This window comes from Daphnia pulex, chromosome 11 (genome assembly GCF_021134715.1).
Source record: "Daphnia pulex isolate KAP4 chromosome 11, ASM2113471v1".
Classification (NCBI taxonomy): domain Eukaryota; kingdom Metazoa; phylum Arthropoda; class Branchiopoda; order Diplostraca; family Daphniidae; genus Daphnia; species Daphnia pulex.
The window spans coordinates 5,330,938-5,355,891 of NC_060027.1; the positions used below are offsets into that span (position 1 = coordinate 5,330,938).

General features: G+C 41.0%; 6 protein-coding genes and 1 long non-coding RNA gene across 10 annotated transcripts; 3 read left to right on the top strand and 4 right to left on the bottom strand.

Annotated features, from left to right (window-relative positions):
- The first annotated feature begins 2,764 nt into the window (after positions 1-2,764).
- On the top strand, positions 2,765-6,206 carry LOC124207035 (E3 ubiquitin-protein ligase sina-like). Its single transcript, XM_046604280.1, has 4 exons — positions 2,765-3,286; positions 3,510-3,641; positions 4,676-5,485; positions 5,686-6,206. Exons 3-4 carry the CDS (start codon positions 5,150-5,152, stop codon positions 5,935-5,937), a joined length of 588 nt encoding a protein of 195 aa, XP_046460236.1. The 5' UTR covers positions 2,765-3,286; positions 3,510-3,641; positions 4,676-5,149; the 3' UTR covers positions 5,938-6,206.
- On the bottom strand, positions 6,013-8,754 carry LOC124207034 (carboxypeptidase B-like). The gene is made up of 9 exons (XM_046604278.1): positions 8,570-8,754; positions 8,052-8,291; positions 7,877-7,961; positions 7,586-7,789; positions 7,322-7,432; positions 7,001-7,052; positions 6,690-6,931; positions 6,502-6,586; positions 6,013-6,434 (listed from the first exon to the last, which is right to left on the bottom strand). The coding sequence occupies exons 1-9, from the start codon at positions 8,638-8,640 to the stop codon at positions 6,259-6,261; spliced, it is 1,266 nt and encodes a 421-aa protein (XP_046460234.1). The 5' UTR covers positions 8,641-8,754; the 3' UTR covers positions 6,013-6,258.
- Positions 8,755-11,140: 2,386 nt separating this feature from the next.
- Positions 11,141-17,764, bottom strand: LOC124207036 (palmitoyltransferase ZDHHC8-like). Of its 4 annotated transcripts, none has more exons than XM_046604282.1 (11): positions 17,436-17,764; positions 17,214-17,335; positions 15,739-15,896; positions 15,397-15,672; positions 15,221-15,312; positions 14,930-15,101; positions 13,338-13,493; positions 12,963-13,273; positions 12,721-12,807; positions 12,391-12,623; positions 11,141-12,268 (listed from the first exon to the last, which is right to left on the bottom strand). In XM_046604282.1, exons 1-11 carry the CDS (start codon positions 17,522-17,524, stop codon positions 12,036-12,038), a joined length of 1,929 nt encoding a protein of 642 aa, XP_046460238.1. In that variant the 5' UTR covers positions 17,525-17,764; the 3' UTR covers positions 11,141-12,035. The 4 variants fall into 4 exon arrangements, with proteins under 4 accessions (XP_046460238.1, XP_046460237.1, XP_046460240.1 ...); XM_046604284.1 differs by having other exon boundaries at positions 12,127-12,268; positions 12,353-12,623; positions 17,436-17,728; XM_046604283.1 differs by having other exon boundaries at positions 12,128-12,268; positions 12,344-12,623; positions 17,436-17,728.
- Positions 12,537-13,142, top strand: LOC124207038. The gene is made up of 2 exons (XR_006879730.1): positions 12,537-12,868; positions 12,938-13,142. It is a non-coding gene; the product is annotated as an uncharacterized LOC124207038 (long non-coding RNA).
- A 531-nt stretch (positions 17,765-18,295) lies between the features above and the next one.
- Positions 18,296-19,811, bottom strand: LOC124207037 (zinc finger C4H2 domain-containing protein-like). Its single transcript, XM_046604285.1, has 4 exons — positions 19,664-19,811; positions 19,417-19,588; positions 19,104-19,282; positions 18,296-19,052 (listed from the first exon to the last, which is right to left on the bottom strand). Exons 1-4 carry the CDS (start codon positions 19,735-19,737, stop codon positions 18,683-18,685), a joined length of 795 nt encoding a protein of 264 aa, XP_046460241.1. The 5' UTR covers positions 19,738-19,811; the 3' UTR covers positions 18,296-18,682.
- Positions 19,812-20,382: 571 nt separating this feature from the next.
- Positions 20,383-22,865, top strand: LOC124207045. Its single transcript, XM_046604295.1, has 5 exons — positions 20,383-20,706; positions 20,947-21,155; positions 21,520-21,725; positions 22,231-22,347; positions 22,432-22,865. The coding sequence occupies exons 1-5, from the start codon at positions 20,636-20,638 to the stop codon at positions 22,696-22,698; spliced, it is 870 nt and encodes a 289-aa protein (XP_046460251.1). The 5' UTR covers positions 20,383-20,635; the 3' UTR covers positions 22,699-22,865.
- Positions 22,866-22,954: 89 nt separating this feature from the next.
- On the bottom strand, positions 22,955-24,948 carry LOC124207048 (akirin-2-like). Its single transcript, XM_046604297.1, has 4 exons — positions 24,472-24,948; positions 24,157-24,407; positions 23,713-23,875; positions 22,955-23,646 (listed from the first exon to the last, which is right to left on the bottom strand). Exons 1-4 carry the CDS (start codon positions 24,641-24,643, stop codon positions 23,636-23,638), a joined length of 597 nt encoding a protein of 198 aa, XP_046460253.1. The 5' UTR covers positions 24,644-24,948; the 3' UTR covers positions 22,955-23,635.
- Positions 24,949-24,954: the final 6 nt, after the last annotated feature.

Consider the following 24,954-nt stretch of genomic DNA (forward strand, 5'->3'; position numbering starts at 1 on the left):
AAGACGGGCGACTCGAATGTTAGGCCGGCTATTCGCGATTCATAGCGCTCCAAGTTCTCCAAAATCCATTCGACTTTCAGGACGTTCTCGACGAGACGAGAAACCAGTCGAATTTTTTCCTCGACCCGATGGGATCCCTCAGACATGGCGTGATTGAGATATGCGCAAGGAAATAAGGAATAGAGCTGCTGCTGTTACACAATCACTGACACGTACAGCAGCGAATTTCACGAGTCACAATGAAAGAGAATTCTATCACCAACGAGTCCCATTGTGTGTACACTGTGACCCATAGTGGTCCCTAGTGGTCGACGAAGAATAGCGGCACATTTCTGTTCGATTACCTTTCGTTGGTCTTTTTTCGCAGCTACACGAGGGAGATTTGCGTTCTTGGAAGAAGCCGCTTCGTGGTATTAAAAAAAAAAAAACAAAAAATAAAATAAATAAAATGATTGAAGTCGATATCGATATTCCTATAGTCACGCTGAGGGCATCGATCGTGAAGTTTTCGGTCACGTTTCTATCGCCTTTTTCTAGATTAAATGCACCAAGTCGAGTTCAGTTTCGAATTTTTTTTCTTTCAGGTCTTCCGTAACATCGGCGTCATTTTATTCTGTTTGGCTAGTGATCGGGGAGATATGTGGGTCAACAGTTCAAGCACTTCCGCCTGACAAATCCCTCAAAAATTGATTGTTAATACTACGGCCGATGCAGTATAAGTGGAGGGCGATACAGGAAATGCCCGGAGGAATATACACTCTTTCACTGATATCAAGAGCTATCTAATATAATGCAGGGCTTTATTACATCATTACCATTTGATTGGTAAAGTACTTCCTTATCAGACAAAGTTTCATCCTTCAACTCTTCTTCTAACGACTAGAAATGATTCATATTTATCGGAACTAGATAATTACAATAATATTTATTTCGGGCGACTGAGGGCCAAGATAAATAAGAAGCTGAATTAACGCTCATGATGACGCCTGTTTAGTAAGGTAACACCAAATTTAAAAGTCTAAACGCAGGCTATATTTATTTCCATCTATTTTCTACCGTACAATGCTGCTGATCACGGCTGAACATGTGCCGTTGACAGGTGCGGCGTTCATAATTTAGTCTGTACTTAGCATATAATATAAGGAAATAAATGATGCTGATTGAAAAATCACCGAAAAACAGATACGATAATTTCGATAGAGCAATCTAATGTTCACTTATCTGGCCACATTTTGCGCTGTAAAGCGACTCTTTGTTCTACAGGATTATTGACATTGTCATCGCTGATATCTATGGGACTTGGATGAATGCGAGAGATTGCGAACAATTATGCGACAATTCAACGTCTTACACGCGTTTCTATTGTGCGATTTGATCGATTGATAATCGAGGTATTATATTATTGCGAATGACGAGTGTCGGAAACAAGAACTTCGTCATCGTCACGCCGAGTGTTTAACCATCGATTTCCTTCAGTTCCCTCCACCCTTTCTCGTGCTTAAAACATTAAGAAGATTAAGAAGAAGGCGACGATACTGAAATGTCGTGATAGTCATACAATGACGGCCCGCACCACTAACCAGCTTTAGTCGTTTCTTAAAATGTCCAAAGAGTACCAGTAGCGTCATCTGTGTCTATCCCCACGTATCTCCACGACCAAGTTATATACATACATAGCGAAAATGTCGAGATGAAATTTAAGAAATTGTATGTTTTCAGATTTTTTTTTGAAAAATTTGCGTGATCGTCCGTAACATTTTGCCCGGTTGAGCTCATAACTTCTCGCGCCTTAAAACAAAAATAAAATAAAACAAAGCCGACAAATTTGTCAAAGAGCAAATAGAAATAACCCGAAAAAAAGAAGGAACTACACAATAAGAATGGCAAGCGACAACCTTAAAAATTCTTAGTGTTTCACAAAATTCCGCACTGCATGTATACACCGTTTTCCCCTTTGTTTTTGGACGTTAAGATTCGCTTTAGAGTTGACCGGCCGAGCATGTAGCAGGAATGCCAACGATTGAAAAACCATCCGGAACTGATCTATTTACAACCGAGGCGCATAGACCAAATAAGGAGGTTCCTCTTCTCGAAACCCCGCAAGTGGTAGTCCTCTTATTGGCTGTCCCCCTTTAAGTCAACGCTATGTGACCGGGGCTTTCGGGAGGCCGTAAAAGCGAAAAATTATGGGCAACGTCATACTACCCCCCATAGCTCCTGCGCCTAGCCTCTTCCTCTGTTGGGGCTTTATTATTGGCGACGGAGTTTTCGAAGAAAAATTAGTTGGATGTCCTAACGAACCTTTGACACGTTCGAATGTTAATTCGACAGGAGTTGAAACTGGCCAGACACTCGGCAAGATTTTTTTGTTTGTTTTTTGGCATTTCGGAAAAAAGGTATTCACTTCGAAGTTCGTGACCAGACATAGCGAGCATAGCCGTTGAACGCATTGCAGAGTCAAATGACGCCATACGAGCCTGGAACGTTGCCAACAACGTTTGGCGTATTGGCATGGCGCAATGTATATAATAGCTATAGAAATCGACTACCTGGTAAAGTGCTGCTCTTTTGTGGTTTCCTATGGCCATTATTAATGAATTTTCAGCAGCCGACCTTCACGCGTGACGATGTAGCATAAACAACAAGTGAATCGCAGGCGAAAAAACAATGGCAACAATTCCCGTACGTGTAGATTTCTGCGTGGCCCATTCTGGCGAATGTTAGAATGGCATTGAATCTGCGCGCTGACGGGTCAGCGCAGATGAATAGGAAGCCCCAGCAAACGTTCGCCGCCAGTCTTGCGTCAAGTAGCACCTGATATCGATTGAGGCAGCCTTTAAGTGCAACAGGGAACACGTATGGTAGCCTCCTGCGAAGCTTATTTGCAGCCCCCCTTTGCTTCTCCTTCCTTTTCTTTTTCTTTTATTTTATGTAAATCGGTATAGGTACCGACATCGTTCAGTTGTATCGCTAGAATACTCCGGCTCAGTACCTATTCAAACACGAGTGCATGCTCGTTGCGTCGCTCTCCTCAATTTTGTCGGTACACAAATTATTTGTCTTGAATGTGCTGCTGCTGCTGCTGCCGATGGTTAATGGAATAATGAGCTAGTTTCCCGTCAAAAAAACACACACACACAGTTAACTGGAACATTGCCAGTTGATCCAACTTGAGTGATGGACAGAGGTGACAACCGAGTGAATATTGACGCGCTTTTGCGGTTGTTCACTTGTCCAGGCTGCGGGAATCCTGCCAACAAGCCGCCGCTATTCCAGTGCGTCAAAGGTCTGTATACATTCTGAAGCATCTGTGTATAATCTTTATTATATATACTATAGATATTTATAAACTAAACAAGGGGGGATTTTCCGGTGGTGATGTATAAAAAAGATGACTCTGTGGAATTTGAGAATCACAGAAAAGAAAGGTGGCGCCACACATTGATGATGATTAGCCGCCCAGCTTTGATTTTTTTTTTCTCTCCTTTTTCCCTTGACTGAAATTTCAGGTCACGTAGCCTGTTCCCAGTGTTCCGTCAAGTGCCGAGGCTCATGTCCAACTTGCCGTCAACGTATGACGACCGAACGCAATTTTTGGATGGAGGAGGCCTCCACTTTCATCACATTTCCCCTTCAAACAGGTAAAGTTTTTCCCAGTGTATTTTTTGGGGACGAAGAAGCAGTTCCAGCAAAACAAGTGATTAACCTTACATTGATGGACGAAACTTTTGCCGTATTCGAACATATGTAGACTGTTTTTTTTTTGTCTCCTAGAGGGTCACCAATCGATGGTGAAACAAAGAAACGGCGCATCATTTCATTACGTAGAGCGCAACTCGTCATTTTTGTGCTTGGAGCAAGCTAGCTTAATTGAGTTGAGCAGTCGTTACTCGGAAATGGAAGACGAAGCAAGAAATAAGGACAAGTCGGGGTAGCCGGGATAACCACAGTCAAGTGGAAGACCTTCACAACGAGACAACAGCAACGCCTGCTGGTTCTTTTGAGACGATTTAAACTACAAGAACATTTGTAAAACATTTGAAACTGTCCAACAGAAGAAAAAAGGCGACCCCTTTGGAAATTGACGATTTTCCTGATCCATTTGGGAACTCGCAATTTTGACTTTCCGTCTCTTGCACGTTCAGTCTAGCGAGGACTTGGTTACGAAGGAAATTGAACGAATAGCCAAACGATGGCATCGGTCCAATTTTCTTTAAGAAACAAAAAATAACCCTAAATAAAAAATAAAATAAAAAAGTGATTTCCAAAAAGCCTAAATTACTTTGGCGAGCTGCCTAAAACATAACACCAACTATCAGGACACGATTTAGCGCTCAAGGAGTGTCGTAGCGTTGCTTGGTGGTCACTTTCTCCTTGAGTAGGTAAATCACGTGAGCACCGTGGCGTGGCTTATAACATGGCTTCCTACTCTCTAGTCGTCAACGAAGCTTATATTAATTAATCTAATGCGCATCTCTCGAGTGAATTCATCAATCTTACAATTATTTAAAAGTGAACAAGTTGTACATTAATGTCCGATATAGCACGACAAAGTTTCTGCGTAGAGTTGGTGTGTACTTTGTCTATTTTTAACTAATAAAACAAACAATTTTACGGTCCATGTGATTTGTAATTCTCCTTTCTTTTGTGTTCATTTTCGCTATGCGGTCTGTAGGAACCGATAGAAATGGAATGAAGCATTGAAGATTAGCGAGAGCAAACCCAGTGCGACTCCATTTTTTCTCATCCCGTGTTTCTTAGCATCAGCACTACGCCAACTATTTCCATATTTCGACGTCGACCGGGCCTCGCGCAGTCGTCAGTGGTTTGCCCAGCAGGCTGGCCGCCAGATCCGTCAGCTCTTCTCGATCTATATTTTTCGCGCTATACTCGCATCTCGTCAAGTTTCAAGCAGTAGTGTGTGTGGCTGTGGTTGGATGCGAACTTTTCCTAGAATACTAGATGCGCAGTGCGAGTGCTAATCACAAAGTTGCTTGAACGCAAGACAAACAACCCGGCCGCAGGTGAACGGCAGTCCGCCAAACATAAATTCCGGACGGATACAAACAAACACAAAATCCATAATAGACAAAAACCAACAAATAAAATCAGCATCAATCTAAATTGATCATCAATTATACAGTGCGAGATGGCCAATAGTTCAATGCCAAATGGACGCGGATACGTCGAATGCAGGTCTCCAACCGCAGCTCTGGCCAGGCAGAGTAGCGTTCGAAAGTCGTCGGCGGGAGACGTGAGCGGAGCAGGCGCTCTGCCGTCGTTGGGCACAGCTGGCCGCCTCGTTGATTACGACGCGTTGATCAAACATTTCGATTGCCCCGTATGCCACGATTGGGTGACGCCGCCGATCGTCCAGTGTCGGAAGGGTCACATCGTCTGCGGCCCGTGTAAATCCAAAGGCTTGAAAGCCTGTCCGATCTGCAAACAGCGCTTCAGCGATGTCAACAACTGGATGATGGAGCAGGTGTTTCATTTTCTCATATGCATTTTATTGGTTTTCAATTAGTAACCTGTTTGTTATTTAGAATGAACTATATTATTAAGGAAACGAATATTCCGGTTAAAACACTCACTTGTTTGTTATGTTTGATGTCATAAAAATGAATTTAGTCAAACTAAAAGAAAAAAGAAAAGTTTTTGACATTTTTGTTTTGATTTGAAAAGGTGTCTCTCGTCATCGCTTTTCCGTGCAAGTTCCAGGGCAACGGTTGTCACATCTACAGTGAACTGATTCACAAGACATCTCACGAGGCCCTCTGCTCTTTTCGACCCGTTTCCTGTCAGTACGGAATCCGTGGATGCACTCAGATATTGCTCTACCATCTCATGGAGAAGCACGTCCTAGAGTGTCGCTTCAGACCCCCCAATCTTCAACAGCAGCTGAGCTCTTCATCGCGCGACAGCTCCCACAATTGATCTGAGATAAAAAACAAACAATTGAAAAGGAATTTAATTTTTTCTGATGACAATCAATATGAGTTGACGCGAGGGTCAATTTAGAACGTTACTCTGTAATCCACGTTTCACATTATCCACAACACAACACAATACACAGACAGACACACCAAAAATTATTACACACCATTTCCGATATATTTGTCAGCGTTTTACTCTCAACTACATTTGTATTGCTGCATTATATTTCACTTATTTGAAAATATACTGTACATCCCCTTCGTTGAAAACATTCGTGAATAGCTTAAAGGGATGCATGCACTGGCGTGAGGATGACGTTAATTAGGCAATTGCGTTGGCCATAGCCTTGATCCCGTTCCAGGCCTCGGTTGCCACGGGAGCGATCAAAGTGGTCGGAGTTATGAACCCGTCATCCGTGTTTCGCAGTTCCAAAGTGTAGCTGTGAGTTACACCCAGAGTACCGTAAACGTAATCCTTGGTTGTTCCCGATGCGAAATCTAACGTTCGAAACAGATTTCAGTGAACGTTTATTAAACTGAACAAGATAATTATAAATAGACTTACAGAGAACTTCGGAGCCTGGGCCGAAAGGACATTGGGTGCCGTAAGTTGCTTCAATGGCCGCTGCTCCCAACGACATGACTCGTTCCTGTAATAGCGACAGTGTTCACGATAGTTTTATTTATTTTTTCAGAGCTGTTATCAGCAGTTATTGAACGTTTTTCACTTATTAAGTTATAACCGTATCTTACCATTTCGTCGTAATCGACGGGGCGTTCCGTCGTGTAACCGTAAGGCGAAAGCCAAACTTGAGCATTATTGTGGATAGACACGACGGCCTTTGTACGTCCTTGAAGACTCAGTAATATGTCCCTCATGGCTCGCGATTCGGTTTCAGAAAAAGCCGAAGGGCCACTGTACGTATTCGAGCACGGATCGTCGGAACTCCCGATGCCACCAAAGTTTGCATCGAAATTTCGATTGGTATCGACCCCTATAAACAACAAGATGCCCTGCGCTTAGAGCTTTTTCTTCTTTCGCTTACGCAACACTTCCAACTTACCTATGCAGAGTGACGATGGATTTATTTTGCGATTTTTCCGCCAAAGCCGATCCTTTGGAGGGGGTAAAAGAAAAAAGAAAGAAAATTTGCTTTAGAATAATAATAAAATAAAGATTGATCAAATATTCAGTGCGCTGCGCATTTAAATAAGTCAAAAGCTAGGACAGCGAAATGTCGGAAAAGGAATAAGTAATTTTTGCGAGCTGGTTATCATTAATTAAATTATTACAGATCCGATCAAAAACCAGAAAAGCCATATACAGTAAAGAGCACGAGTCCCCGGTAGTAACCTTTTTATAGATTACGTTCTAGTATACGTACATTTAACCAGGAGTAAACATATCCGTCAGGGTTGGAGACGGGCGTGATGAACCAGTCGAAACGGTCTACCAAACTGGTAATCTCCGGTATCTGGCCGTAGAGTGTGGTGAGCTATAGATAAATTTAGACATTTCATCAGACGACTGTCTACAGTGCATATATCCTCTAGCCTTAAAAATATACTACATTAATACGAATGACGTAAAGATAAACTACTGAATTATTCAAAGTTGTTTCATGAAATAAAAAAAAGTTTGCCCAAACCTCATCAATGATCCAAAGACAGGTAGAATGGGCGATCCATTCTCTGGCGTGCATGCCGCATTCCAAGTAAATAGCGGGCTTGGTATCGCCTCCTCCGCTGGAAATGCGGGCCGTCACGATGTCGCGAACCTCGTCCGATTCGCCAATTTTGATGACGCTAACCATCGAATTATTGCCGGCCAACTGGTTCAAGTAATCGATAATCTGCGCGATAATAGCATAATGCACTTGACCGCTTAACCGTATTTTGATGTGTTTAGTCAAAGAATAGGCGTATCGAAGAATTTCTACCTCTTCGTAGGTGTGGTACGTTTCGGTGAACTTACTTCCCGCGGCGATGCTATCGGCATTTTCCGCTTGCCTTTGGTCCGCGAAACTATGACAACAACGTGAGGAAGAAGCCCCGTATAAGCGCGTGAATAAACCATTAGGATTTGAACGGGTTATTGTCACACATTTGGGTCACCTTTGAACGTCATCCATAAGTATCGAAGGATACATCCCTCTCGATGTGAGCTCTCGTTCCAAGAACGCACCATTATTGGTCAAAATGTCAACAGGCTCTCCAAGTCCGGTGGGATCTCGCCAGAAATCTAACGCGTTATCGTCTCCGGTCAGCCATCCCTTGGTGTCCGGCGTCAGACTCAAATTGACCAAATAGGCCAGTTGTTCCGTTGTCTCGGGCGTCACCCGCAACAATTTGTACCTGCCAACATGAATACCAGATTTGGAATCACCTTCGATTGGATAAGATAGCACGTGACGTGAACATGTCACGTTGAATCTCGGTCACGTTGGTATAATTAATTGTTTAGGCAGATTATTATATAGGCGATAGGCGACTACAAAAGACCTTTTGTTCCCGTATACTCAATTCAAGCCGAATAAAGCATATAAACAGTGAATCGCGGACTTGAATCGAAAACAAAATGGATCTTTTTTTTTTTAAATTAAAAAATTTCTTATTAAAATAAATTATAATACCCTCTGTAGTTGGCTTTTTGAGCCCAAGCCAGAGCCACCATCAAGACTAAAATGATAACAAGGCGATTCATGTTGTAGGGCTTTACTGTTTCTTAGCGTGGGTCGCCTGGGTACTCGATGAACTCTTCTGTTCGAGTCTTAAAAATGGACTGAACTATATTCGAAAGGAGAGAGAAAATCAATTCCATTTGTCTTTCAACGACGGGCTTTCTTTTATACAGCTGGGCTCCCGATAGGAAACTATGATTAGAAGTTTTTGTTTTTACGGTCAGGTCAGATGTTTTGTGTTTTGTAAGGCCGTTATCGCTGAGGGGTTGCCCACTCTTTTTCAAAGTGCACATGGAGACATTTTTCCATGTTTTCTACCTTGTTTTTTCCCGTAATTTATCAGATTTTCTTAATTTTTCTAAATTTCCGTAATTTCCCTAAATTTCTCAATATTTTTAGTAATTCTACCTTTTTCCCGTTTTTTAAAAAGAAATTTCATGAAATTGAAGAAATTTTACAAATAACACTTTTGCAATCGACATTTCATAACATTTTATTTCATAACATTTTATTTCATTTATTACGACATAAGTGATATTATATATATAGTGATGTCAACCTACAACTATATTTTTGTCATTCGACACTACTTATTCTAACTACTAAATCGTGAGACTTTCATACTTATTTATTGAGCCTACATAATAATGTTTTCACACATCGAGACAAAGAGTTGGCAACCCCTCGGTTATCGCAAGTTAACGCTTGATTGAAATCTACCAACGAAATTCAGTGCCTACTGCTAGAAAATCAAGAACCCCAGAGGTTGCTGGAAAATTTCTGGTTACATTATTAGAACGGGGAAAGATGATAATCTTATACTAAATCTATATTTATATGCGCACAGTCTCTATATAGATTTGTCACGCTTGGTTGTTTGGGATCGTCCGAGACAGCTGCGGCCGGCCCAACAACGATTTCTTTTATTATTATTATTTGTTTTTGTTTTTAGATTTTTGTTTTTTCTTTCTATTTTTTTATTTTGTTTGTTAATATTTTCGACTCTGGGTTCTCGTGTTCAAAAAAAATCTTTGCTTTATGAAACGGAGTGCCAAGTGAGTAAATATAAATAAAACAAGACATGCAAGTTGGCGATTTTAATTGACGGTTCTATTATTACTTGAACACTGCTTGATGCGCTTGCGCGCTCCGGATTCAACCCACCAAGTCTGGAACTCTGAACCTTTGGTGGCCAACAAACAAAAACAAATATTCTCTCGAGGAAGGAATAGAAACGATGAGTCCCTTAGCAGCGCACCGAGTGAGAGTCGCTGATGCGAGAGGAGAGAGAGAAAGAGAGAGACAAATATAGCCCCAGTGCCGTTCCCGCTGCCAACGCATATGCTGCTCTTCGACGAAAGCTATCGGCTCCATTAATTGAAAATATGGTTTTGCTTTCTGCCCCTTTCATCTCGCAAACGGCATTTGTCTCTCGACGCCTGTGCACTCAGCAGACGCCGACCAAGCACATTTTCCCGTCAAAGGCTATTTGTGTAATGGAATCGTCGTTCAATAGTGCAATCAGAAATCGAATTACTGATCAATAATATACGCCACATTAATGTCTAAAAGGGTAGGAGAGAAATACGAACGGGTTTTTGTTATTGGCGAAATTCTCGTCGAGTGGTGGTGACCTCGAATAAAAGATTCACCTGTTGCGCGGGTGACATTGTCATCTCGACTACACGACTTCGTACACGAACTTACACAGTAGCCAATCTCTCAACAAACCACATAAATAGACGACAACAAATTCTTTTTGTCGCAGACAATTTTTGTAAAAAAGGATCGCAAAATAAACCAAACAACAGCGTCACACTATATCGTAAGACGTAAATAAAAGTCGTGAATGTAAGGTGAAATATGGCTGGATTCCTTCACCTTTAGCTTTTTGGAATAAGGTCATTGACGAATCGGAAACGGACGGAAATCGAATGGTCGACTAGCCTAACTATCAAGCCAAGTCACTCGAGAATGTGTGGTGTAGTATGGTATAACTTAACGCTCCGTGTGTTCCCAGAATGTACAGCCATTCAACATACTTGTAAGTTGTAGGGTTCAGTTGGTCTCAAAAACCAATTGCAATGATCGGAATGAAGTAATTAACTGTCCGCGATGCTGTCCAATTTGCCCATCAACACACTTGCCAATATTTCAAGCCAGATTCAGTTGGTCTACGATCAAAATCTTTTCAAATATTTTTTGTCATTTACATGTATACAAAAAAGAGAAACGCTAACGTATTTCTTCAGAAAGCTCAACCATATGAGGCGATATCAAAGAAACGCGTAGTGCGCAATTGGCAAATATTTTTATTAGATTACACATGCCATGATCCGAGATACGGTTGTTGGCACCGACGTCAGGCATCCACCCAGCCATAGATCTGAAATCGAAATAAACAAAAATAAAGCTGTCAACGTCGAAAGATTTCTCCAGTCCAAAGCCAAGTTGATCGAGTCGAGCAGGATATTCAAAACAAAATAAAAAAAGATGGAATGATAAGATAAATGGCAACACGAATCACACGTGGACTATACTTTGTATTCAAAGGTCACGGTTGATTTCTCATAGTCCTTCAATTACGAACATTCGTCTACATTAAACGATCATTAGACGAGATGGTCACCCACTGAAGGACGGAGGGACACCACAAATTATAAAAAGCAAAAAAAAAAAAACGAGGACGATCAGAAAAGTGACAAAAATATAATACAAAAGGGTGGGTCATCAGGATGGCAAACTAAGAGTTAATGTCTTCGAATTTCTTTACACAAATGGAAAAAAAAATTTGAAAAAAAAAAAACAAACAATTATGTCATGTCCCATGGGCAAGAAAATTATTAGAAAACATTAATCGTGATAGTACACTCGAGTGGACTAGTTTCAACCCACCAGTGTGGTGAATTCCATTAGTCCCATCTGACACACGGCACGTTATCTATAGTCGTATCAACACGGACAGCTCTAACATTCGCACTGGAGAACATCATTTTACTTTTTCGTCTCCGTCTACGCTCACGGATACACGCACATTCGCACTGACAATCACCCATTGCTCAAATGTTGTTTTTTTGACAATAGACCAGAGACGATATAGATTAAAAAGGAAACATAAAGAAAAGGAGGTGTGTTTCTCTTCACAATGGTTAATGGCGGAGCTCCCTGTTAAGCTTGCTGTCGTCTAATCTTCTCTCGGTGAAACGCGATGGCAAGCTTGAGAGACCAACGACCATTCTTTTTTTCTTCTAGTCTTCTTATTTTTTAAATATTTATATCTTTAGTTAATGTTTTGTTTGTGTATACATGTGTGAGTGAGCCTCCCCCGTTATTTTTTGGCGGAGGCGAACGAAGAATCTGGTTTCATTCACACACTGGTAGGGTCGGTAGGATCGAGTGGCCAACCACGTCGCTCACGCTACACAGATATCTCATAGTTCACTTCGTAGACACTGGATGTTGGAGCCTGGCTACGAGCCTGTTTGGCTGACGGTGGACCCGCTAGGTCTTGCTGCCCATTTTCCATCATCCGATACGACGTTGCATTCATCGGTATCGGACGATTGTTGACGTGTGCTGTCGGAGAATAGACCCCTGGTCGGCCCGGTGAAGAGTACAGCGCTTCGTGGTACGTGTCCGGTGAGCGGCGCTCTGCGTCACAAAAATATAAAACCGTATAAATAAATAAATTTAAAAGTTGTAAGACAAGAAAAGACGCCAGAGAACCGTGTCTACTTTCAAACTTGAAATTCAATAGCCAGTGTGGAGCGAACCTGTCATGGGCATCGAGTAGTTCATGACACCGTCGTCTCCTCTGTGATACGACGACAATAATTCGCCCTCCGAATTGACCCGTCTTTGAGCTGCTGGCTGCTGGAGCCGCGAGTTGTAGCCGGACGAGCTGTAGTCATATGTTGGTGATCCACCACCGATGCTAGAGTCGACCCGATAGTCATTGTTCCCTTGCTCCTGGACGTAGCCCGTTGACGTCGCAGACCTCTGTCGGCTGAAAGAAAAACAAAATTCGAGTTGAAACATTTCCAGCACAGATGGGGCAGTCGTGTTAGTCCAAGCTAAAATTGGGTACAGCATTGTTTGCCCACCTGTAATCGGCGTAGACACCGCGAGGAGGGACGGCGAATGGAGTAGGAACACCGCCAATCGCACGCAGGCGCTGTTGTAAATTCGTTCTGCATTGAACAGGAAGACAATTTAATTATTAAAACTCAGCGACGCGCCAAAGGAGTTCAGGTATAATCCAATCTGACATAATAATCTTTTCTTTTGAAGGCTAATTCTCTAAAGAACAAAAAACAACAGACAGACAGACAGACAAACAAGTTACCCAGTATTTGAAGAATTTTGAACGTCGTGAATCGATAGAGGGCGGGCAAAGTTAAGTCCCATGGCGGCGCCATCGGCATTCAACAGATCATCGGGGGTGTGAGATCTCGATCGCTGGCCTTCACCCCCTCGGTTAGCTCTAAAAGGATGAGGTGATCCGCGGACGTTGGGCCCGCGGAGAGTCTGCACTGTCGTCATCCGGCGAGGAGATGATGCATCGGTCATGTCTGATTGTCCAAAATCGCCACCTGGCCGCATCCCATAGCCGGAATTAGCCGGTACGATGAAGAAATTTGATTTGGAACCCCCTCTCTGAAATCGGGAAAAACAAAAGTTAATCCAGTTTATTCGTTTAATGTTACAGAATGGAGATTACCTGGAGAGATGGAGGTGAAGCTTCGCAATCCACTGATTGGCTGCCAGCGCCATTGTAGAATTCAGTCAACTCCATTTCATCATCTATGTCATCAGCGATTCCGTTTCTATTCTCCATCATGCTGATGGCAGCTGGTCTGGAAGGCGACAACTGCAACTGTATATGACAACGACAAACAGAAGGAAAATAAGAATAGAATCAAATAAAACAACGACATCCGTTAGTCTGCTGCATTAGGAATGCAGCTCATGAAACGAATAAAAGAACGGGTTAGAAATCGAGGCAGCGAAGAATCACAATGAAGCAGTATCGATCGATTGTGTACAATTCACGAGAGCGTCTAAGACGCCTATTATCATAGCGTTTTACCCGCGCTGAATATACCTCGAAGGTGGGACACTTAAAAGAGATTCGTGGCTTTTTCTAGAATTATTTTTCATTCTGTCTTGATCTGGCAAAGGTTTGAAAAAAACGATGTTGGGAGGGGCTGTGAAGTGCGGATTTAGCGATCGATTCTTCACGCTCGTCTGATTTTTCATTCCTTCTTTTTTTTTCCGCCCTTCCCTACGAAGGATGCCATACACGGTTGGTTTATTTCCATCTTTGAGCAAACTCGGCCGGCTTGGCGAAGCCTGTTAAGTTGACTCGAACCTCCCCGTGCTTCTTTAGTTTGTACATTTATTATTATTATCGCAGATGGCGTACGTCCACAATAGCCCGATCCCGAAGAAGAAGCGACCTTTGGATGTTTACATGTACATTATAAGATAATGTAGCTTCTATTAAGACTGTGAAAACAGTTACAAAGGAGGGAGAAAAAAGGGATGAAGCGCTAAGGATATAATGCTGTTTGACGGGAGTCTGGCCAACGAAGCAAGCAGGGCCCTCGACGGGAACGTCATGCTAGACTGACTTTTTTCCCTTTGTATCGTAGTAGAACTCTCCACATTTCCAAACCAGTGAATAGGGAAGAAACAAACAGGAGCTCGAAAAGTGGTGAAAAACAAACGGATATGAACACTAAAAGGCACATCTCGAAACTTGAGTATTTTAACTCACAAACCGTGAATTATTACTGACGTCATTCTGAGGTCTTTATTCCGTGCCGGGACCGGAGGGAAAAGATTATGTAGCCAGTCAATACAGACAGTTGCGAGAGAGGTCGTTCGAGGACGTAATCTCCTTACCCATGCAGGCAATTGATCGTCCGAGTCAACGAATCGATCCGGTGCTTGCAACCAGACTAAGGAAGCTCGAGCAACACAGAAAAAAAAAACGGACTAGATATCTATTCTCCTACCATAACACCCACCATTGGACTCCAACAGACACACACATAGAACAAAAAATGTCGCTTTCGACGTCGTTATCATCTAGGCATTCACGTTACAGAAAAATTCAACATGGTTGATTTCATTAAAAACACACACACACATTCTAGATGAATGAATGTCAGATATGTAACCAACAACAAAACATCTGAAAGAAGCAGATTCTTCTTGAACTATCAATGTCTCGGTCGGTAGTGACGAAAATCCATTCAATCAGACAGAAAAGAAAAGACTAAAATTTGTTTAAAAATGGTTATATACTTTGTTGTAGGTGACTCCGGGTCCTGTTCCGTTGCCCTTGGCATGCCCTCCAGAGTTGAGATACACCTTAACCTGATCGGGGGACACGTCGGAGTTGTGGATGTTGTTAGTCGTCGAGCTGAAAGTGTAGCGGTGTGGCTTTCGGCCCACGTAACGCGTCGGTTGAGCCAAACTATGGAAGTTAGTCAGAAGAACACACAGAATAGAAATGCGCGTGAACGTGCGAGCCAAAAACAACATACACCAGTCTACTCTAGATTCTAGCTCGTCTATTATGATTCACGTACATACCTGGCGAACTGCGGACCACACAGAGCGTAGCAGCAGTTGGCGCCACATCCCCGCGAGAAGGGGTTAAAGCCGCCGCGGAACTTGCCCGTTACCTGTGCACATGAAGGTTCCAAGGAAATGGCAATTCTTAGATCAGTGTCATACTGCAATAGTAAAGAAATCAATAAAACGCAAACCTGTTCATTGGTCGTCCTCCCTCTGGCAACGAGGACTACATGAAACCCAGCGAGACCGAAAACGGGCACGGAAAGGATGCCCACCAGCGTGACAAGGCAGAGTGAGACGACAGTGGGAACCTGAGTGAGACGGTCCTTGTGCTGGATCAAGAAATACGTCGAGAAGCTAAAGACAGCCGCCATGTGCAACGACAATGAGATGAGGAAAAGGAAAAAGTAGCGGTAATTTCGGCGGCCAATACAATTGTTGACCCACGGACAGTGATGATCAAACGTCTAGAGCAAGTCCCATTCATTAGTGTTTGTTGCAAGAAAAGATCAGAGAAATATTCGATTCTTTACCTCGACACACTTATTGCAAACGGAGCAATGTGAGCACCGAGGCGGTCGGTAGAATTGGCAAGTGACGCACCACTTCATCCGCACTGTCACTCCGTTAATATCCACATTTTTATACAGAGGAGCGCGGAAGTCGTCATCTTTGTCCTCGTCAGGAGACGCTAGAAAAACAAATTTAAATCAAACCAATAATGTCATCCGAAACAATCAAAGACAAAAGCACTCGACAAACAGAGCACTTCAAAATAAGGAATTGATGAGTCTCAAACAAAGTTATTTTGCGTCAGTTAATAACCACTAACAAGCCGCACTCGAGTCCCACATTCACAATTGATAAAACATGTTGCCTGAAGCTACCCTGTCATACCTTTATATGGCTATATGATTTATTAACAAATGATTTGTTTGGCTTTACTTTATCTCAGTAATTACGAAAAAAAAATCCCGTTGACCTTCCACAAATCAAAAACAAATATAGCCGGTTTCCTTGTTAGTGAAATGTTCACACGTTACCTTTTGACGAATCCCCTCAACGACTTTTTTTTACTTCCAGCCATTTCCAAATGTATAACCACATCTATGTAAACTGAATATGCTGCCAGGTTAGAAGTGATTTCCGTCAACACGGAGGTGAAAAACCATTAGACTATATCCCTTTCCGTTAAGTTTCGCCCAGCCCAACTTCCTCCCATAGTCTGATCTGTTCAGGCGACTGTATTTAATATAATACTAACAATGCAAGAAGCAATAAAGCTAAATTTTCTAATAAAAAACTGGAAGGATAATCACTGATGTAGATTGGACCACACAAAAACATTAAAAAGACCAAATCTAGAATATGTTCAAAATACACTTGTAATATACCATATTTTCGTTTTTACCGATGCCGAAAAGTAGTCAATACTTATCAATTTAGAGTTGCCTTGTGTCTTCACCAGGGAGGTGACCCACCATAAACGATAAAAAAACTACACAAAAGCAGGAATTTTCTTATCTCTGATACATTTCAAGCATTCTTTCGTGAAAGTCAATTAGTATTCCCGGCGATAAGAATCCCACTCATTTTTGACACATTGACATTTATGTGATATAATCTATTAATCTGTCACTGTAGTAGCCAACTTAAAACATTTTGAGTTAATTTTTCCTACTTCTTAACAAGAATAAACTTTTGTTAGGTTAAGAGCATAAATTTCTCAATAATTAAATGTTAGATTACAGTATTACGCTATTAATTTGAAGACATTTTACTCAATTCTGGTGTAAAATGCCAACATTGGATGACACTACAATAAAGAAAGGTAAATCTTGAACTGAAATGAACAAAGTATTATCATAAAGGAAAAAGGCCTATGAAGCAGAAGGTTGATAAACCTCACTTGTTGGAACACTTCAATCTTTTACAGCCTAAGAAGTGTCTAGCCACTTAAAGACTACCAAACGTTTGACATGTGTAAGGAAGTATAAATTAAATTTACCTTTAGGAATTACTCCAGCATCCATAAACGTTGCTAGGCTGAAGTTGGCTATTACAAAGAGAGTCACCACAGCTTCACATAGAGGTATAAGTATCGAGACATTCTCGTAAAACCACATACATCTACAAAGTGAACAAGCAGAACATTAAAACACATTTCTTAGTTTAATAAGGGATAAGTAAGTTATTAAAGATTTGACAGAATTTACAACAGAATACTCACGGAAAATAAAAGAAAAGAGCTGTTGTAATGAGTAAGATTGCCCAGGCGAAGAATGCTGGGAGCACCTTAGTGCCCTTGCATCGAACCATGATACTGATCAAATCCTTCCCATTCAATAGATTCGACCGGTAAAAACATTCAACGTCTAGTAAAACCTAGGCAAAATGTAGCCAAAAATCACACTTTTGGAAAAACTCGACAAACATTTTGACTTTTTTTAACGCCGTGGATTTTGCGAAACAACCGTCACACTAGTCAGCAAGTCTCGACTCGCGTTTGTTATGATTAGCGCAGACACGAGCCGCTAGATAGCGCTTGTCACAGATTTCTTAATGGGCGGGTTCAGAGTTCAGGTTGAATCCAGCTGGGTACAGGTTTTCGTTTGGGCAAGTTTTTTTTTTCCTAATTCGTTATTTTAATTAATTTGTTTGTGGTTTTTTTTTACTATCACTATCTGGTCTGTAACTAATCTCGATTAATTCTTTTGACAGGTAGCAGGTTTTTCAACTATGCAAAACATTTATTTTCGATTACATTTGTTAAACGCTTGTACCAATTTGACTAATCAATTATTATAATTATGTGCGCAGTTCAGGTTTGGGATATAGGTTTTCCGATCTAATTCAACTACCCTGCAAGTTGCGACTTGCTCCGATTATTTAGTTCGATAACGGGGTCGGGTTTGTAGAACTGATGTAGTGCCAATAACGCTTAGATTTTGGCTTTCTATCAGAAACTTTCATCTATAAAACTAAGAATTTTGAGTTCAGTATTTATATAGCGACCTGTTAAAGAGGAAGACAAAGATAAAACAATGAATAGGTAGAAATACAGAAGAATGAGTACGACTATAGCAAAAATCCATTTTAAGGAGCGTTTATTAGTTCTGATTGTGTTCTTACAAATCGATACTAACGAATACTGTTGCAGTTGAAATGAATTGCAGTCTCAGAAGATGAATCTATCTGAGACTGTAAATAATGTAGTGATGACTTCAGATCTAAACCGACCACACATTGTTTGTTTTCAGAGTTGTAAAAGAAAAAAACGATTAACTGATGCATACGGAAGATCAGCTTAGCACAACGTCAAACAAAACGAGATTCCAACTCGGAAGGAAAAAAGATGAAGAATGAAAATCTTCAAGAAATTGGAGCGTGACAGGAATAATAAAAAAAGAGAATTTGTGAAACTTTTGTAGATGATTATTCGGTCCTTATGAAACTTTACGAAGTTACCATCCCGTTTCAGTCTTTTTTCTTTGGCTTTTTAGGATTACGTGAGCGTGACTTTGCCTTACATAGAGGACAAATGGGAGCATTGCGATGGATTTGTTGATGGCAGGACATGCACGACTTCATCGGTGGCGGTTGTTGGCGGAAAGCTGGTGATGGGCCAGCTGGTCCTGGTGGAGGAGCAAGATTTCTTGCTTCTCCTCTATTGCTGTTTCCCATAATGAGTGGAGCTTGAGGTGGAGGTGGAGGCAGAAAACCACTACCTCCACTTTGATGACCTCCAGAACCCACTCCAGCTGCAGTCATTGTTAAACTTGCCAAAGCAGATGGAGTGGAATCTTCCCTCTCTGGCAACCACTCAAGTTTTGGTTTTTCAAAAAACCTAATGGAAGAACTTTAGAAAAATTTCATAGAAACATAACAAAAGTCATACCCTGGAGGAATGTGATTTCCGTCTTCTTCCTGTAAATCTGGAAGAGTGTCCAATCCTAGGCATTCACGCCGGGTTCTGTCAACTTCAGCCTTCATTGGACGATACTCATTGTACAAATGACGAGCCACTTCAACTGCTTTGTTACGGGCATCTTCAGCCTGTTTGATGACTGATTCCATCTATGAAAGTTAATACAGAAAATCAATGAAGAACTATAACTATTTCAAAAAATTAAAGAAAAAAGTTTAGATTGCAGAATAAGGAGGACAGGTAGAGAGATTTCAGGAAACAATTTTGTAAAAAAAAAAATTACCGCATTAATATCAGCATGGATCTGTCTAAGTTCTTCTACATGAGCCATTTTTTCTTGAAGCAAAAGCTCCATTTCCTGGCGAAATTCGCCTAAATTCTTTTCTTCATTTTCGGCTGCCTTTACCTCTTGAAGCAAACGCTGTTTAAGGCGCTCCAAGCTGAGGGTCTTTTGCCTAATAAAAAAGTTAGAATCCTTTTAGCAATAGTAAACAAACTATACAGAATTTAAACATGAGAATTTAAAAAACCTTATTTCTTTAAGTGCTTCTAATTGTGCGAATATAATTCGCTCTTTTCCTTCACTCGACATGAAGGTCGCCATTTGGAAAACAATTGATTTGACGTCTAGATCATAAGTAGCATCTTGTGAGAGAAACTAGTACTTTATGTATTTAGCGCCTCTAGTGGTCAGACCGATGATATTGTTTCTTTGTGAAAAAAAGAAAAATATAGAAATTCGATATTAGAAGATAAATATTGATTCGTTGTGAGAAGAACTCAATTTCTTCGAGTAAATGATGTTCTAAAATACGGAATGGCTGATAGTTATAATTTGATGGTTCCGTGTATAAAACTCTTACTAAACTAACCACTATTACTGAGTAGGAATATCTCAAAGCTGTCGAGTGTCGCACTGTCGCTGTGTCCCATAAAAGCCGCAAAAAGTGAATCCAAAGAAAATGCAGTAATACATCTCGTAGGTATAAAATTAATCAACTGTACATAGTCGCATTTAGTTATACTGGATCATGGACAAACTGTAAAGCTACAGTGTAGTCTACACTATTTGTCGGTGCAGTTCCGTGCTGAAAATTCAATATTCTGTTTTGTTTTAATGTTTTTTAATGTTTAAAATGAAAATATCATGTGTGTCTACGTATTGTGATTACATATTATTACTGCATGACATAAAGACTTCGATAGTGCACTGTCAGTATTACTGAAGCCTATCTCGTGATGGTTATAGGCTGCCTACCCATCTATCTATTCACGATTCCATTGCGCGCATAGTCAACCCGGACTAGAACCCCGCGGTTGTAAAATCCCTTGCTTGTCATTTCTCTGCCGCCAGTTAAATAAAGAACATGCCCGCTACACAGCCGTCTTATTGTCAGTCTGTCCGGAGGACATCGTGCAGACACAGCAGTCCCGTCTTGTGGCCTTAATAGTACAACTGAAACGCAATTTCAATTATTTAAAAAATACTATTTCCAGCGAATATGGTGTCAACTCTTCCGCCTAATCGGACGGTAGACGTCTGTGGAACGCATCGCTTCATGTTCTTTACCAGGTAAAAGTTCAATGATAGTCATAGTCAACGTCACCTTCGGCTTTATGGCAAATAAATTGCCGATTTTAAATATTATTATGGAAAGATATTATTTAGCAATTTTTAAAAACTGCCTAACTCATTCAGTCCGTGCGTTGATTATTTTGCGTGCCCGCCAATAATTACCATACTAAACAATTTCGCACATCTGTCTTTATCGTTTATTCCTGGTACAACACGACCGATGGTGCACGCATCCAGTTCATCGGGAGTGAATCGGACGAAAAAGGGTCGCCTGCTTTTTTCCAGGCGAACAGTTGGACGATCATCGACCATCGGTAATAGCAGGAAACTAGCTAGCAGTCGCACGACAGGATCCCATCCTTCAACAATCTTTCAAACGGCATCGACTCAAACGGATATGCGAGACTCGGAAATTCAAACTGATCCATGGTGGCATCGATCGGAAGGTAAACACGATCAAGTCCGATTCCCTTGTCTCATCACATGTTATTTGCCCCAGCTCCGACTATATACGTAGCAGTAATAAACACAATGGCGTGACCGGATATGTGGCCTTGTCTATAAACTTTGAAAGTTGGTAGGACAGCAGACGTCCTAACGAAAAACACCCTTTCAATCTACACACCCTTTACCAGCAATGCATAGTCCCATTTACCGAGTCTTAATGGCGCCACTCTGTTCCTGCTGATGTTTGATGCATTTGGACATTTCAACAGGGCAACTAGAAGGCGTAGCAACATTTCTTTGTTGGATCAATATAACATTGTGCATAGAACATCCTTTTGTTTGCATTTCATCGTTCGATGGCAGGTGTGCCGCTCCTTTGCTGTCGAGGATCTCACCGAAAACTTGAAAGAGCTAAATGGAATGCACGCGCCTATCTGGGAGCTTTTGATCATCAACAGCAAGAAGAAGATCAAGATGTTACACATCAAGAAAGTTTGTCGACGCTGGAAGACGGCGACACGAGCACAGGCACGCAAACCCTTGGTGGCACGACAACGCAATCCAAACAAGTATATTACATCGAGTACAGTATGTATTGTCATTACCAACAGCTAGTGCTGCACACGCAGTTCTCGAGTATATTTGGCTCAACCATGTTTATTTTATAGACATAGATTTTGTTAAAAAATTCTCACAAAAAATTTTAGTAGAAAATAAAATGTCAATTTTGTGAAAATTTCTCGACTTGTTGCGACCCTAGAACATTCATTGTGTGCACTGCATAGTAACTCATGGTCTATGGTAGTATCCTAAAAAATGTGTGTGTAAGGTAGACATTTTTGCTGGTTAATTATGTTGATGATTTTTTTAAAAGATACGTTTCACATATTATTCTTTATGCACTTGATTGGATTCGTATTCTCATTCTAATTTAAATTAAGCTACAATTAGGAAGCCCTGGTCGAATTCCAAATAGAGAAAAAAACAAACACGCGCAATTTACTTGTAACAAACAGCACTCGATCATCATTTGAAAATGGTAATGAAGAATTCACTGTCTGAATATTTCTTTAGAGAACGGTTAGTTGCGGTCCGTCGTACGGCAGCCGAGCATGCTTTCCTGATCCTCTTGACCTCTGGGTATCGACTTATCAGAAGCTTCGCATCGACGACGAAATTGAGGAAGAAAAGGTAAACTAAAAGTACAATTTCTTGTACACAATTATATAATCTATTTGTAAACGTCGTATCTACCTATTCATTCGCATGGGATAGATTTCGCTGAAGAAAAATCGCCTACTTAAACGCCAGGAGTCTCGGAACATGAAGCGCCACAAACACCTAACAACGGAGTCATCGCAGATTTTCAGAAAACCACCAACATCAGACCCAGTGTTTTTGAATCGTAGATATAACAGACTTGTTCCTAAAGTGCTACCCAGTGTTCCAAAACTTGATAATGCCACATTGGAGGAGGCATTGGACCAACTCTGCCAACAAATTCAAGAGCAATTTAATTTGAATACCATACAGGTAAAATAAAGAACCAACCAATTCATTGTGTTTATTCAACTGAAACTCCGTTGCTATCTTTTGTCTGACAATCAAATAAAACATGATAACTATGAAAACTTTATCCCCTGTCATACCGGGATATAAAATATTAGGCTAGTTGCACGCAACATGATGGGAATTAATTGTATAGCGTAATTTTCTATTATCCTAACACATTTCTAAATAAACAGCATAAACTAAATTACAATAATAAACAGCTTAAGAGCTGTAACGAACAAACGTCTTAAGAGGTAGCCAAGTGTATTGTTTTTCCTCGATCCGCGCAATCAAAAGTCTTGTAATTGAAAACAAAATAGGAGAAAAAGGGAACGAAACAAATACCAACGCCAAGTTATTTCATTCAGATTAGAAAGACATCCGACCAAATAGGAAAGGTAGTAAATGTGGACATAATCCCCTTGGGCTTTACCATGCAGAGGATATAAGATAGAACTTGGCACTCATCCACATTTCACTTCGATTGCTACGTTTCCTCTACCATCAATCCAGATACTTTCGAGACTCGGAAGTGTTCTCATCGCAGGGTTAAAAGGTATATCAATATACTGGCAACATCGATGTCATCACCTCACGAGATAATCTTAACTAATCGGATGTTTTTTTTCTATTGCTAACGTTTGGAGCATCAAAGAAATACACGGCTACGACAATTTTCAAATGTATGACAAAACCACATTGAAGATCAGACGGCGGATTTTTTCCCCTTCTCTTTACATATACAAATAAGCGGATGATAACATTACGCGCGCTCGTACATGCCCGTGTGCATAGCGCGTGGGGAATATGTAAAGTTAGGAGCGAGGAAATTTTGCGCAATTAACCGTGGTGAATTGCGATTAGAAAAAAAAAACAAAAAAAACGAATTTATTAAAAAATAAGCTTTAGTTTATGCGCCTGTTGAATCTTATGACAAATCTGTAAATAGAAGAAAAAATTCAGTTAGGATAGAAACAATTTAGAAAGAATAAAAGTATATCTTACAAGATGGTGCCGAATTGGCCTCGAAACGCTTCTGTAGCTGGTCCTGAGTAAACTTAACAAATGCGTCGTATTGCTCGGCGAGTTTAAGTGTCAATACTCGATCATACTCCTCGCGAATTTCTGTTTCGCGCTCTTTTAACATTCTTTCACAAATGAGGCTCACCTGTAAAACAACAAGGGAATGTTACAAAATCTCAACTACAAAACACTTGTTTCTTCATCTCTTGAAAATATGTTTGAGGAATTGGAGGACAGAATGCCGTACATGACACATCCTGTTACTATGATACTCTATTTTTAATTTATGGCATGTGCTGGAGGAGGCCAAGCTAGACAACAGCAGAACGCTGAGTCTAGCAAAGACGCATGATACTGGAAACATCAAGCTCAAAGAAAACCAGCACTACCAACATGTAACACTAGAGAATCACAAACTGTTCCTACCTGCTTAAACGTGAACAAAGGTTTCTCTTTAGTTGAGCAGCTTTGACCAAAATTATTGGAGGAAGCCAGGGCCATCAATGGCGAAGGTGATCGAGGGCATGAGGCAGGAGATGCTGGACTGGTAGGGCTCTCACACATCAAACTGTCTTGATGCTGGCTGCTCATGTGCTGAGATTGATTTTGACTGAAATTAAGCTGTTTACGACGTTGAAAGCGTTTAACTTCCTCACGAACATTCGCCAAGATTTGCTCTAAAGTAGAATAACGTTAGTTAGAAATCATTCTGGTAAGACTTGGTTATGAAATCTCACATACCTGGTGTAAGCTTCGAAGAGACATCGCCAAAAGGAGAAGGTTCATGGCACTTTGTTGGTGGAGTTGTTGGAGGCATGCAAATTGGCATACATCTCCTTCGTTTCGGTGTACGACCACCGGGACTGTGCACAGGATCAAATTCCAAACTACGCTTCAAAGTAACACAAGCCATTTTGATTCAACGACTTTCTTTCTTAGGCAAGTTGCTATGCTATGCTTGAAAAGCAACAGAAAATAGTCAGCTGAATTACACAGGATGCGTTAAACGAATGGCTATCAAAAGATGCTAGTTCACAACAGATGCAATTGGAAATCCAATGAACACAAATTCGTCGTAATATATATGATAGACTGATGGATGAAATGGGATAATTCTTCGAAGAAATTTACCCAGCTTCGTCCATTAAGACAACTGCAGCTCTCTTGGTTTTCTATTGGTTACAAAAGTAGCTTTAGCCCTAGGGAGAGTGGTGAACAGCATTG

What these genes read in the sequence shown, in the direction of transcription:
- LOC124207035 (XM_046604280.1), top strand. Translation starts at nt 5,150, where the DNA reads ATGGCCAATAGTTCAATGCCAAATGGACGCGGATACGTCGAATGCAGG. An exon ending in ACAACTGGATGATGGAGCAG is followed by an intron (nt 5,486 to 5,685) that starts GTGTTTCATTTT and finishes TGATTTGAAAAG; the next exon opens with GTGTCTCTCGTCATCGCTTT.
- LOC124207034 (XM_046604278.1), bottom strand. Translation starts at nt 8,640, where the DNA reads ATGAATCGCCTTGTTATCATTTTAGTCTTGATGGTGGCTCTGGCTTGG. An exon ending in ATGTTTACTCCTGGTTAAAT is followed by an intron (nt 7,053 to 7,321) that starts GTACGTATACTA and finishes CCCCCTCCAAAG; the next exon opens with GATCGGCTTTGGCGGAAAAA. An exon ending in CCGTCGATTACGACGAAATG is followed by an intron (nt 6,587 to 6,689) that starts GTAAGATACGGT and finishes TCGCTATTACAG; the next exon opens with GAACGAGTCATGTCGTTGGG.
- LOC124207036 (XM_046604281.1), bottom strand. Translation starts at nt 17,524, where the DNA reads ATGGTTCGATGCAAGGGCACTAAGGTGCTCCCAGCATTCTTCGCCTGG. An exon ending in CAAAATTCTTCAAATACTGG is followed by an intron (nt 12,808 to 12,962) that starts GTAACTTGTTTG and finishes TGTTCAATGCAG; the next exon opens with AACGAATTTACAACAGCGCC. An exon ending in CTACTCGATGCCCATGACAG is followed by an intron (nt 12,269 to 12,390) that starts GTTCGCTCCACA and finishes TTTGTGACGCAG; the next exon opens with AGCGCCGCTCACCGGACACG.
- LOC124207037 (XM_046604285.1), bottom strand. Translation starts at nt 19,737, where the DNA reads ATGGCGACCTTCATGTCGAGTGAAGGAAAAGAGCGAATTATATTCGCA. An exon ending in GAAGCACTTAAAGAAATAAG is followed by an intron (nt 19,589 to 19,663) that starts GTTTTTTAAATT and finishes CTTTTTTATTAG; the next exon opens with GCAAAAGACCCTCAGCTTGG. An exon ending in TCCATGCTGATATTAATGCG is followed by an intron (nt 19,283 to 19,416) that starts GTAATTTTTTTT and finishes TAACTTTCATAG; the next exon opens with ATGGAATCAGTCATCAAACA.
- LOC124207045 (XM_046604295.1), top strand. Translation starts at nt 20,636, where the DNA reads ATGGTGTCAACTCTTCCGCCTAATCGGACGGTAGACGTCTGTGGAACG. An exon ending in CGCTTCATGTTCTTTACCAG is followed by an intron (nt 20,707 to 20,946) that starts GTAAAAGTTCAA and finishes GCACGCATCCAG; the next exon opens with TTCATCGGGAGTGAATCGGA. An exon ending in CGACAACGCAATCCAAACAA is followed by an intron (nt 21,726 to 22,230) that starts GTATATTACATC and finishes ATATTTCTTTAG; the next exon opens with AGAACGGTTAGTTGCGGTCC.
- LOC124207048 (XM_046604297.1), bottom strand. Translation starts at nt 24,643, where the DNA reads ATGGCTTGTGTTACTTTGAAGCGTAGTTTGGAATTTGATCCTGTGCAC. An exon ending in CTCTTCGAAGCTTACACCAG is followed by an intron (nt 24,408 to 24,471) that starts GTATGTGAGATT and finishes ATTCTACTTTAG; the next exon opens with AGCAAATCTTGGCGAATGTT. An exon ending in CTTTGTTCACGTTTAAGCAG is followed by an intron (nt 23,876 to 24,156) that starts GTAGGAACAGTT and finishes GTTGTTTTACAG; the next exon opens with GTGAGCCTCATTTGTGAAAG.